This window comes from Rhinolophus ferrumequinum, chromosome 9 (genome assembly GCF_004115265.2).
Source record: "Rhinolophus ferrumequinum isolate MPI-CBG mRhiFer1 chromosome 9, mRhiFer1_v1.p, whole genome shotgun sequence".
In the NCBI taxonomy this organism is placed as follows: domain Eukaryota; kingdom Metazoa; phylum Chordata; class Mammalia; order Chiroptera; family Rhinolophidae; genus Rhinolophus; species Rhinolophus ferrumequinum.
In genome coordinates, this window is record NC_046292.1 from 10,980,889 (window position 1) to 10,994,916 (window position 14,028).

At 39.5% G+C, this 14,028-nt stretch overlaps 1 protein-coding gene across 1 annotated transcript in view; it reads right to left on the minus strand.

Moving 5' to 3' along the window:
- Positions 1–10,221, minus strand: part of FBXO42 (F-box protein 42) — a 76,919-nt gene extending 66,698 nt beyond the window's left edge. The window contains 1 exon segment of the mRNA XM_033113518.1: positions 9,904–10,221. Within this exon segment, the coding sequence (XP_032969409.1) occupies positions 9,904–10,171 (268 nt within the window). The 5' untranslated portion in view covers positions 10,172–10,221.
- Positions 10,222–14,028: the final 3,807 nt, after the last annotated feature.

Consider the following 14,028-nt stretch of genomic DNA (forward strand, 5'->3'; position numbering starts at 1 on the left):
CATAATAAAAAAAGAAAGTATTATGACCCAGACCAATTTAAATTGAAGGAAGACAATATTTTATTCTTAGGTAAAAACTAAGGACACAAATTCCAATTGGCAATTTCTACTATTAACAGCAGAAATCCAAAGCTGAAAGCACAGCTGACTGGCACACTAATGTAATTCTATCTCCATCAGTTATGGATCAAAAAATATGAAAAATGGCACAAGAGAAAAAGAAAATTTAAGATCACACTGTCATTACTCCTATGGACAAACTGAAGTGACAGCAAATTTTAAATTATTTTAAAGAACAAATTTCTGAAAATTTCCAACTTTATCTGTTATCACTATTTTGATTTCTCAAATTCAGTTTAATTCTTCATGACTATATATTCCCCTTGGTTTCTACTACCTTTCTGGCCCTATTTTGAGGCTTCCTTTATCCTTTCATACACTAAATGTGGAGGTGGCCCCTCAAATTCCAGTTTTGCCTTCTCTTTCCTTGCTACCTTTTCTCTTTAGGCAAACACATCATTTCAAATAAAACTGCTAAGAGAATGACTCACTGGATTGTGAGATCCTTGAGGTCACAGACTAATGTGTTCGTCTGATATGCCTGGCAAAAGGCAGATAGATTCAATCAAACATGGTCAAAAGGATGGAAGGATGGATGGATGGATGGATGGGCAGAAGGGTGGATGGACAGATGGATGGACGGAGGAATCACTCCAAAACTCATCTGTAGGCCTGATTCTCCTGAACTACATCTCCCCATTTTCATATTTTCAATTGCCTTCTGGACAGTTGACACCAAATTCATACCGAACATTATTTCCTTTTCTTTTTTCTCCCACACCTAATGAGTTGTCAAATTTCTCTCACATTTACCGTTCTTCCCAATCCTTTCCACTGTTGCCCTTCAAGACCAAATCACCTCTTAATAAAACTACTGCAATACAGATAATTAGTTGGATTTCCCACTGCTCACTCCTTCCTTCTCCAATCTATCCTTTATTTTGCTTCACGATTAATCTTTATGGTGCAAATCTGGGTCAAAAGCTCTCATCAATTCCTCAATGCCTATTTCTTAGTATTCAAGGTCTTTAGCATTACATTTTTTTGTTTTATTTTTAATTCTTTTATTGTAGTAAAGTATACATAACATTTTAATCATTTTTAAGTGTACATTTTAATGGTATTAAGTGCATTCACATTGTACAACCCTCACTACTATTCATCTTTTTCATCATCCCAAATAGAAACTTTTCCATCATCCCAAATAGAAACTCCACACCCATTAAACACTAATTCCCCATTATCTTCCCTCCCTTCGGCCCCAGGTAACCACTATTCTACTTTCTGTCTCTATGAATTGGACTAGTCTAGGTACCTCATCTAAGTGGACTCATACAGTATTTGTCTACTGGTGACTGGCTTATTTCACTTAGCATAATGTCCTCAAGGTTCATCCATGTTGTAGTATGTGTCAGAATTTCCTTCCTTTTTAAGGCTGAATAATATTCCACTATATGTATATAGACTACATTTTGTTTATCCATTCATACACCGATGGACATTGGGTTGTTTTCACCTTTTGGCTATTGTGAATACGCTACTTTGAACATTGATTTACAAATATCTATTTGAGCTCCTGCTATCAATTCTTTTGGATATACGGGGGAGGGGGTGATAAAAATATACGGTGACTGCTGCTGCCGACTGCCATCCAATGGAAAGACAGAGATCTTCAATACGGGAAGTGGCGCACTGAACCTTAGTAACAGTGTGTGACAAGTTTCAACGTGTTCAGTGCGGTCAGTCAGGTGTGAGCTACAGTTGGGAAAATGTGTTTTAAAGTGTGCCATAAATCATGGATCACGAACATTAACACAAAATTTTGTTTCAAACTGCAAAAAAGTGCTAAAGAAACACACAAAATATTAAAATTAGCTTACGGTGATGCTGCAGTGACCATGCAGACGGTTTACATGTGTTTCAAGCGATTTCGTAATGGTTGTGAATCAACTGAAGATGAGGAGAGACCAAGACGTCCTCCAACAGAAAAAAACCAAGAGGATGTTGAAAGAGTAAGCAAAATGATTTGATCAAACAGGTGATTGACTATTAGTGACATTTCTGAGGATCTGAACATCTCTTATCGTTCCATTCAAAGCATTTTAACAAGAGATTTGAACATGAGGTAAGTGCAAAATTTGTTACACACATTTTGAATGTTGAACAAAAGCAACAGCGTTTGTCAATTTCGTTGGAATTGTGCGATCCTTCTGCTTCAGATTCCAGCTTTTTAAGACACGTCATCAGGGGAGAAGAAATTTCTCTATGGGTCTATGGTTTATGGTTATGATTCTGAGATCAAAGTGCAGAGTTCTCAATGGAAATCACCTAGTTCTCCTCGTGAGAAAACAGCACGTCAATCAAGATCTAACATCAAGGTGATGTTGCGAGTAATTGGTTTTTTTGACCTTGATGGAATTGTGCGATTTGAGTTTGTACCCAGGAATACTACAGTGAACTCTTAAATTATAAGGGCTTATTAGAGCGTTTAAGAAATGACGTGCATAGAAAATGTCCTGAGAAATGGGCAAATGGCTTCATCCTCCATCATGACAACGCTCCATGTCACACATCACTTCTGGTATACGGCAATTTCTGTCAAACAAAAACAGTACAGTGTGTCCTCATCCACCTTATTCACCGGATCTGGCACTGTGGGACTTATGGCTCTTCCCCAAAGTCAAAATGACCATGAAAGGAAAACGTTTTGAATCGATTCAGGGCACTGAGGCAGCCGTGACAGCGCAACTAAAGACACTCACCAAAGAGGACTTCGGCTTCCAGAACTGCTTCAGAAAGTGGCAAGAATGATGAGATAAGTGTGTTCGAAGAGAGGGGGATTAATGGCAACGTGTATTTTTACTGTAATAAAGTTTTCTTAATTTAAACATTCACCATATTTTTTGATCACACCTCATCTACCTAAAAGTAGATCTTATGGTAATTCTATGTTTAATTTTTTCGAGCAACTGTTCCACAGCTAGCACAGTATTTTAAAGTCTCCACAATCTGGGTCTAACCTAACTTTTTGTGTGCCTCTCCCTACTCCCATCTAATCCTCTATCATTTAGCCAAACTGACTCTTAATAGAGACTTTTCCTTCCTACCTCCATGATCCTTTGCCCTTGGTACTCTGGGATACGATTTGATATGTGTAAACTGGCCTCATTCCAGGCTGGCTCAAACACCACCTACTCTAGAAAATCTTCCCTGATTTTTCCAACTAGAAGAAATCTTTTTCTGAATTCCCTTTATATTTCCTTCTCACTTTCTGCCATGTATAATAATCAGGTACACATCTTTCTCAACAAGTATGGGTTATATGTCTAATCCATGTATGTACTGCCTTCAGTAACTAGCAAGTGGTAGACGATGGATAAATGAATGGAATGGAGTAATGACAAAGGAATAAAGATAAAATATAATTCAAAATTTCCAATCAAGTTGAGGGCTCAGATAAATTAATTTACTTATGATTACACAGCTTTGTAAAAAGAAAATTAATCCATTTTTTAAAGAGATAGTATAAATTAGTCATTGAAATTAATTTAAAATCATCTTCAAAAAAATAACTATAACATGTTTCCTTACAGGATATCTGGACCAATGAACAAAAAGGCAAGAAAAATTCCAGACACTTGGGATCACGTAATGATTCAGAAAACTCAGGAGGAACATCAACCCATAAGAGTCAAAAATAAAGTAAGTCCTACTTAATGTCATCGAAGGTTCTGCAACTTTAAGCAAAATAACATACAACAAAATCATTTTTACCGTAGGCTAATTGATATAAACAAGAGTTAAGCTCCTGTGGCATCTCATCAAAATTATAAGGAAACAAGGTGTGACGAAATGTCAAGGACCCGCTGTATAAGCCGAATGAATGTCTGAGTGCTTAATATGTTAGCACTAAATGTGCCTACAAGGCACGAAAAATATTACACATGAATTATACTGCATGCTATATCCTTTTTAAGCTATTTGGCAGGAATTAATCAGCACAATACTTTAGGATATGAACTTGAACCTAATTGGTCAAGCACACAGGAGATACTCTACAGAGCTGCAAAGGCTGGTTAAACGGAAAAAAAATGCCTTCTCCCTAGGAAGATGAATGTCCCCGTTGTACAAATGAACATGGTATATATAGGAGGCAGTGAAACTATCCTGGCTAGGCTGCATGATGCCTGTTATGGAAAAGAAGGCTGGAAATGTATAATGAAGGCCATATGGAAAGCTTCAAAAATAAGTAGCGGAGCTAGGAAATGAGTTACCACAGGTTCTTGATCAGAAACAGTCAAATAGTAGTCCTTTAAGACTGGTCTGTCATAATACTGTCACCTCAATCTGAACCATTTCCAAAGAATACCAAGGAGAAAAACTCAAATAATAGCAGCCACTGTTTACTGAGTGCTTGCCATGTGTTAGGCATTTCGTGAAATATTTTACACATATGTCATGAGGTAGGAATTGTAATTTCCATTTTGAAAATGAAGGAGACTGAGATCACACAACTAGCAAATGACAGAGCACTGGCAACAAGACCAGCTAAGAACTGTAACACTAATTCAGTCTGCCTTCGCCTCATGAAAGTCATGAATCTAGAGTTATGGCAGCAAACATGGTAAGGAACAGGAGAATCTGAGGGATACTGAGGGAAGATAACACAGCACTACATGCATGGCAGGACACAAGAGATAAAGAAGTGCATAAAAAAAATGATTCCCAGTTTTACAGTCTATCAGACCAGAATAAAATTATTCTACCTATAGCAACATTAACAAGGGAACTTGGCTGATGAAGGTTTTTATCTTACGGGAGGAGAGATGAAATGATGGACTGCACAGTTGTGAACACGTGGACAGCTGAGTTAGAGGATATGCTCTATAAAGTCCCTGGAAAACCACCAGGTGTAAAAGAAAGATCACATCTAGACGGATTTAAGAGACATCAGAGAAGTAGTGTCAAATGAAGCCATAAATAGCCCCAGATTTTCAATCAAGGCTAGAAAGAGAAGCACAGGGGCAAAAAGAAAACCTGGATTCCTGCTGCAGGACAGGGATGGCGCCACACTATAAGGAAGCTAGAAGGGAAGTTCCCCGTGTCCCAGTTTTACTATTCCATAAAAACAATGTAATAATACTGTTTAAGATTTGAGCACTTACTATCTGCTAGGCAATGCGTGAAGAAGTTCACATGCATCTCCACACTGAATTGTCACATAACAGAGGCATCATGACCCTCATTTTATAGATGAAAAACCCCGAGACTTAGAGAAGCTAAGGTCCATACCTAAGGAAAGGAGCAGACGAGGATATGAGCCTGGGTCTACCTGGGGCCAAAGCCTAGCTTAATTACCACGTTAAAATAACTAGTTAATCAAGCCAGCTCACAGAACACAGTAAACCATTAAGCTACCTGTTTTTAAACTGCGGTAACATGTACATAAAATTCGCCATTTTAACCATCTTTAAGCAGTGGCATTAAGTGCACTTACACTGTGGTGCAACCATCACCACCAACCATCTTGGTCATCACCCCAAACTGAAACTCTACACCCATCCCACACTCACTCCTCATTCCCTCCTTTCCTCTGGCAACTACCATTCTACTTTCTGTCCCTATGAACTGGACTACTCTAGGTACCTCACATAAGTGTAATCACACAATATTTCTTCTTTTTTGTGTCAGGCTGATTTCACCTAGCATAATGCCTTCAAGATTTCATTACCATTAGGTTAATTTTAAGTTGAATGAAATGTGAAATTCTAACCCACCTGTCATTATGCATCTCTATGGGGAATTATATTCCAAAATTCCATTATGACTTATGAAACACACTTTTGGAATAGAAATCTAACTACAATTACTCAGAAAGAGGGCAAAGGTGAGGAAGATAGACAAATCAAAATCTAAAGGACCCACAGGAATGTAAAACTTTAGATTCAATAATAAGGAAGAGAGCAGCTTGGTTGATCCTGACTAGACCAAAGGATCTATTTGGAAAGATGTTATTACGTATCTCAAAACAAAAACTAAGAAAGTGGTCCCACAGAACATACTGCAAACACAATACTGCCTGATCCCAAGACAAGACAAAAATTGCTCCTTTTCGGGAAAGAGATAGCAAGATTACCAGTAAAAAAGTTTTTTTAAAAAACACTGAAATAGAAGGATAAATTTCATTTTCTTTGACTTCCATTTGAAAAGCCAGCAGATGGGAGAGGCACATTTAGTAAAAACTGTATTGATAAATTCATACTTAACATTAATCTTTCTCTAAACAATACATTCTGGAAAAAATTCCTTGTTCTCCAATAGCAACGCAAATTAAACATTTAAAATGAGAATAAAGGAAACAAATCTGAAGAGTATGCCACAGTAGTGAATTCCCTAGAGTAGTTGAAATAAAAAGCAGCCTAAATATTAAATATTCTAAGGGAATATAATTAGCTAAAACTAAAACTTGTTTGCCTTTAGAGAAATTAAGTGAACTACCTCAAATCTATATGTTACAAGTAGAGAAAATAAATTACTGTCTAAGTTACTGTCCAGAGTAATAAAATTTTCCAAGTAACTATTGCTTTATATAATGGCTATACATTTATCAGATTTACACACACACACACACACACACACACACAAGCACCAAAGCACCACAAGATAGCAAAACACAGAAGAGCAACATGGGAAAAAATTAAGCGAAAACTTGGGATAAAACTTTACAAAGTAAAAAGTAGGATTTAATATAGGAAAAATCAGAATTTGAGGTAAATTTGCTTTCCAATACATGCATGAGTAAGGAAATGCAAAATTAAACTATAGGAGTACCACTAAGTCACAATTTTACAAGCCATTTAGAAGAATGTCAGAAGAAACAATTTTTTAAATAAAGCTATATTATGAACTTAATACTGGACAATTTTAAAGTGACTTGTCTGTCGGTCATATCCTTCTACATGTAACAACGTGTCATAACATAGAAAATGAACAAACATATCACCTTCACTTTTCTGTCAACCACAACCTTAAAGCACTCATTTTCAGTGAAGACACAGATTGTATGTGTTCAATTAATACTGCACCACTTAAAGAGTCTACTTAATCCCAAAACTCATAAAATTTTTGCAATGTAGGCGCCAACATGAAAATTAATTATAAAACTACCACAGCACTAAGATGAGGAACTTGTGCTGGGATACAAAAGTTCAGTACAAGAGATGTTAAGCAACCTCAATACACATAGTAATAGATTCTATACAATAGTTTAGTGCTGGCTTAGACTGTCAGCCTCACCCAGAAAGGAAAGGGACCTTCTCACTTTATTTATTATTGGAAGAAAGGAGACAGTAGCAATAACCACTTACAGACAACATCCTAAGCAACTAACAACTAAACATTAGCTAAATGTGATGAAATTAAAAATCATGCAGTACTTCATGTGCCAGTTTACAAAACAAAAACAAAAGCATCGTCATTTTAAAGTTACCAACACTCAGTAATCTCAGATATTTTAATTGCAGCTGCAATGGTTGTGTTAGTTGCCTGTGTGTATGACTCACTCTCAGAAAGGTTCTCCCAAGACTCTTGGATTTTTGAGAATGCAAAACCATAACTGGGGCATACTGTGTGGGAAGTGTCATGACAGGGAATGAATAAAAGGAGAAAAGAACTCATCATAGAATTGTTTTCAGTTTTTGTGAAAAGCAAGTCACTCCCAAAAGGCAGATTTTTCTGCAGAATAATAAGAAAGATGGGGGAAAGCTATGCGGGCACTGAGAAGCCTTCCTGACTCCCTTGGCTGGATTCAGTGTACTTCCTACACGGTACTGGACAGTACTTAACTGATTTCCTTGTCTGGCTCCCCCACCAGACTGGAGGCAACGTGAGACAAAAGCTGTCTTGTCTTAGAATCATTAGTACCTGCTTCCCAACACGCCCAACACAGAGACTCCTAGGTAGGTGTTTTCACAATACTGATTACTGAACAATCAATCTTACACTGTTTACCTTTCATTTTACAAAGCACTTTCACAAACATCACCTCTTTCGATCCACATAACAATCCTGCGAAGTGGGAAGAGCTTTATTAAGCAAATGGCTTCTGGTTTTATAAAGAGTTGTTAATTCACTGACCTGAACCGCCCTGAAATCAAAGATAATCATGTATTTGTTCATCTTTGCGAGAACTCCTTGGGACCTCAATGTTATTGGAAAACTCGGAGTTTTTGCTAGCAGTTTTTGTGCTTGCTTCGTAATAGGTAGGAATCACACAGCTCTGAATTTTACAGAAGGGTTTTAACTACATAAAGCACTATTTTGGCCAAAGGCTCTTCTTGAAATCAGACATTAAGAAGCATCCTAAGCTATTTTTCCTGACCCTGTTCTTTTTGTGACTCTGGGAAGGTTAAGAAATACAAATGGCAAAATGCTAAAGAGTGAATGATGTCATTGATGTCATCAAGTTGCATCAATACTTGATGATGATTTAGCACAACAATGCAACACATCATGCGAAGAAGCAAAATGTCAAACCACTAGGATTTTACTGTATTAATTTCACGACTCTTTATTATTGGAAATTGAAATATAGAGTGGCCCCCCAATTTTCTATAATAGAGTTGTTGGTTCAGGTTTACGTATGTCATTAGCAAAAGCACCAAGAAAATCTACAAATCTCATGGAAATGGAGTTAAAAAGGGAAAAAGTGGTCAAAAAATTAGTTAATATTAAACTAAACAGTTGTCGTTTTAACAACTGAAAGCTTTTTGAAGCAGACAAAACACCAGTGGGTCAATGTAGATTGAGAAATGTATTTATACCAGGCTTGTCAACAGCAAACAGTTACAGGGTATGAAATGACAACACACAAATGAAAGGACACCCACTCAGATTATACACAGGAATATGCTCCAAGTTAGGAATTTGACACTAAGTAAGCATCACTATTCACTGTAAAATCTACAGACTGCATCTTAAATGTTCAATTCTAAATGATGGTACTTCCTCCCAAATTTTCCTTGTCCTATGATGTCATTATTCCTAATCACAAGCAAAATAAATTTAAGTTACAAAAGAAAGGTGTTTGGTGTGTCCAACTCAAAGCCATCACATCTACAATTCCCCATAGCACAATTTCAACTGAAGTCATCATTCCTCAAAAAAAAAAGACTATAAGGCTTCAAGTTCCCTTCTTGAGAGAAACTATATTAGTCTCTAAATTAACATTTAAACAACAAAAATTTCTAAAAAAGGAACAACAAGCATAATACAAGGTCCTTGCCAGCATATGAGAACTGTCTGAATCTTCATCCAGAAGAATCAGAATCCTACCACAGAAAAGTCCAAAGGCTTTGGCAATGAAGAAATTAAGCTTTTATTTTCCTAATAAAATTTGGGAGATTTTACAGACAAAAGCAATGGGCTTTTCCGAATCTTAACAATCCAAAGGCTTCAAACGTACGATGGCTTCATTAGCACCAAAGTTATTCTGCAGAGACTATCAAGATTTTACAATTTTTTTCTTCCTCTATACATTCATTCCCACCCTCCACCGTTCCTTTTGCAAACGATTCTCACCAGGCCTCCACAGCCACAACGTGGATTGCTGTCTCAAACCAAGGAGATTCACCAGTTCCCACTTCGCTGGGGGAACGCTCAAAAAGCTAAAGGGTAAGAAAGGCTGCTCCTTGTCTGTTATTTTTTAGGCCAATTCCAAAATCTTTCCTTGGCAGCTGCAGCTTCAGAGATGCTGGCCCCTCGGCTCAGCCCCAATTTTGGAAGCACCGGACTCCGGCTTCTCTCGCACGGCGTTCAAGATTCGCGGGCTGGTGAAAGATTTACCTGACATCCCTATGGCCATCAATGCCCTGGTCACACACCCTTTCGTGGCCCCGTTGACGGGACGAGAACCGCCTCGCTTGAGAAAAGGAGCCAGGTTCACTCCCATCCCAAGCGCTGGCTGGAAAGGGGCTCTCTCCTCCCTGCCCAACCCAGGAAGGCAGAGGATGACGACAGCAAGGTGTCCAGGCCAGCCGGCACCGACCACAGCGTGGGGGCAGGGCCTGCGCCGGACCCCGGGCGCCCACTGCCCGCTGTGGGCCCGGGGCATAAAGGGTAAGAGGCGCCAGCTCCCTGCCGCGGCCCCGGGAGGGGGAGAGACCTCACCTGGCCCAGCCCGCGCCACGCTCTCGGGATAGCTCTGCTGACGACAATGGTGAGGTAGCCGGGACAGGGCCAGAGCAGAGGCGCTCCGCCTCAGGCCGCGCTTGCCGCACTCAGGGGTCCTCACAGCTGGCGGGACCCCGACCCTCCTGGAGCCGCCATCTTCCTGCACTCAAACGCCGCCGCCGCTGCTGCTCCGGCCAGGAGAAGACAGCGCGGAATGCGCATGCGCCGCGGGCCGGCGCGGAGGACGCGCGCGCGCGCACGTCAGCTCGGCGAACCCGCGCGGGCAGCCTGGGGGCGGTGCCACTTGGGGAAGGGGCGTGGCCCCGGGCGGAGGTTCTCGGGAGGTTGGGACGCCACTTGGGAAAGCGGAGCTGGAGCCAAGAAACGTCGCGCTTCTAAGGCCGCCTTCCTTTGAGTCTTTAGAGCTGACCTCAGGTCTGCACTCACCCTCCTTCACAGTGGCTGGGACAACTGGCTTGGGACCGTGATAGACATTTGGCCAGGAGTTAACTCATTTGTATTAATACCTCCGGGGGCCCGATGAGCACAGGGAAAGTCTGTGGCGGTTCAAAATGCTTTTGGTTGTTAGCTGAAGGAAAGAAACTCCCTGCCTTGGTTGTGCAAGTGAAGCCTCCCTTAACTACAGCAACCACTGTGTGACTCGTTACTACGTAGCTCCATTTTTCAGATGAGAAAACAGTCATTTTCCCAAGGCCACACATCTTGAGGGAGAGGAGGCAGGGTAGGATTTGAATTCAGACATATCTGGTTCTCAAGCTCCTGTACTTTCCACTGTCACTATCACCAGGCCAGGTGGTGGGGTCCAGCAAAATCCTCCTTGCAAGGGAGCAACCTGGTGTGTAGGTGAGAACCTTCGTGAACCCATCCAGACAGCACGTGGTCTAAGGAAATGATAGAGAGCCCAGTGGCTTCAGACTTCATCTTTTGCACCTCCAAGAACAAAACGAAGGGAACCTCAAGACCCGCCCATCACTCGGGGATAAAGTGGACCTTCTGGGATAGCTCTTGGGACACAGGGCAGGATCAGTCCCCGCTCAAGTTGTGAAGGCAAGGTGCTATTGAGCAGACTTGGGTCATCCTCACTCTATAAATCACTAGATATGTGTTCTTCAAACTTGAATAATGCAGAGACCCCTGGGAATACACCCATGGAATCCCAGGATGAGAAACACTGATTTAAGAAACTCAAGTCTTTCAATTAGGAAATGTCACTGCAAAAGAGAAACTTGGCAATTACAAATGGTAAAGGAAATATTAAAATCATGTCATTAAAAACCCAAGCTTAAAAATTGTCCCAGAACTTGTGACTAATCGCACCACCCTCCAAAATACCATCAGAACTCAATGTTAGAAACACTGGACCAGGGGCAGCCAGTTAGCTCAGTTGGTTAGAGCCCGGTGCTCTTAACAACAAGGTTGCGGTTCCATCCCCCCATGACCCACTGTGAGCTGCATTCTCCACAACTAGATTGAAACAACTGCTTGACTTGGAGCTGATGGGTCCTGGAAAAACACACTTAAAATAAATAAAAGACAAAAAAACAAACAAACATGCTCTTAAAAAAAAAAGTCCTTTAGAAAAGAAAAAAAAAAAGAAAGAAAAAAGAAACACTGGACCAGCTATTAAGTGCTTCCTTGTAAAAATGTAAGTTCCAGAGCCCACCTTAGACCCTGACTCAGACCTTTTCTAAAGCTCTCTATGGATTCTGATGCCCTGTTAGGTTTGGAACTGCTGGATCATGTCAGGACAGGTTCAAATACAGAATCATTCTACCCTGAATCTCCTAGTTAAAAGACAGCAGGAATTTTTGTCTGTTTTGTTCACTACTTTATTACCTAATATAGAGACTGGCACACAGTAGGAACTCACTAAATATTTGATGAATGAACTGGGAATTTGATAACTAAAAGAGCATTCAGTCAACAAATATTTATTGAGCATCTACTGTGTGCCAAATCATGTGTTATACATAGTAATATACTTTTAAATAAAACTAACGAAGTCTCTGTCCTCATGAAGGGCCCCTACAGTTTACTGGGAGAGACAGACAACAAACAAGCAAATAAATCAATATAAAATTATAAATTATGATAAGCCTAAAAGTATTATTAAAGCAAAATTAACAGTAAGTTAATGTTTATTGTGTAATCTTATTTTTTTAAGAGAATAATTTAAAAACAAATTTTATTGGGAAATATTGGGGAACAGTGTGTTTCTCCAGGGCCCATCAGCTCCAAGTCATTGTTCTTCAATCTAGTTGTGGAGGGCACAGCTCATCTCCAAGTCCAGTTGCCGTTTTCAATCTTTAGTTCCAGGGGGCGCAGCCCACCATCCCATGAGGGAATTGAACTGGCAACCTTGTTGTTGAGAGCTCATGCTCTAACCAACTGAGCCATCCAGCCGCCCTATTGTGTAATCTTATGTGCCAAAGACTACTAAGTAGGTGCCATTATTGTGCTTATTTTGCAGATGATAAAACTGAAGAACACAGGGATTAAATAGCTCAATCCATGGTCATAGGCAGGGTTTGAACCAAGATGGTCTCACTTCAAAGACTATGCTCTTGAACTCTACATACTGTTGCTTCTGACTAATAGGAAGAGATAAGACTGAGGTCAGTTTATATATACCGTCTGGAATGTCAGGAGGAAAACTGGATCTTACCTCCTAGGTTGTAGAGATTTGGGGGCAGGGAGGATTTATAATGAAACTAGTATTTTAGAATAATCTCTCTGCAGGTGAAGGCCTATCAGGACATAATTGGAGAGGAGACAAGGGATGAGGCTAGAATGAGAGGGGTGGCTGTCACCTCTCTAAGTGTAAACAAAAAGTTTTCCTTCAGAGTCCATCACACGATCAATCACTGAAATTCATTTCTTATGTATATATATATATTTTAGAATAACTAAGCTATGCACCTAGAACAACATTAAAAAAGTATAAAACGACATATAATAAAAATTAAGTCCATCCAGTCCCATAGCTGCTAGGTAAACCTCTCTCCTCCATCAAAGTAACTACTGTTACAAATTTCTGATATCTTTCCAAACATAGATACATAAACACACATATAAATGAATAAATTAACTTTAAAATACCAGCAAATTATACATAGTGTATTTTGCTTTTTTTTAACTTATTATAACTATAGTCCTTTTGATATTTAGGACCATCTTAATTTTGTTAAATTGCATTCTATTCCTTTACATGGCTGTATCACATATTTTTAAAACAAATCTTCTAAGGATGGACATTTAATTTGTTTCCATTTTTTGTGTGACTATAAACAAAGTAGTAATGAATATCCTTGTACTTTTGTTATTTACATATGAGCAAATGTATCCACAGGGAAATTTCCTAGAAATGCAACTGCTGGAGCAAAAGTACATTTTAAATATTGGTAAGTTGCCATTTATATCTCAACACAACTGTCCACATAGCCTCAGCTGGTGCATCAGATGGAAACTTTTCTCACTATGGGCTTTGCTCTTATATTCCCATCACATATCAGAATGTTTTATGTGGTGTACCAAAGGTACTGGCTGTTCTGAGTGCAAATCTCTAAACTTCAGACATTAGTAGTGTATCAAACATATTTTACAAGAAGGAGAAGCTCATGCTTTAGGGTCTCTGTCAATATGCCACTGCCTCAAAATTTTGGGCTTTCCCCCTAGAGAAAGAAACCTCCAGGACTTCCTCAATTTTAGAGTTTATTTAGTCCCATCCCTTCATTCTTCAGAAGAAGGGACTTGCCCAAGATCATGTGATTAACTATG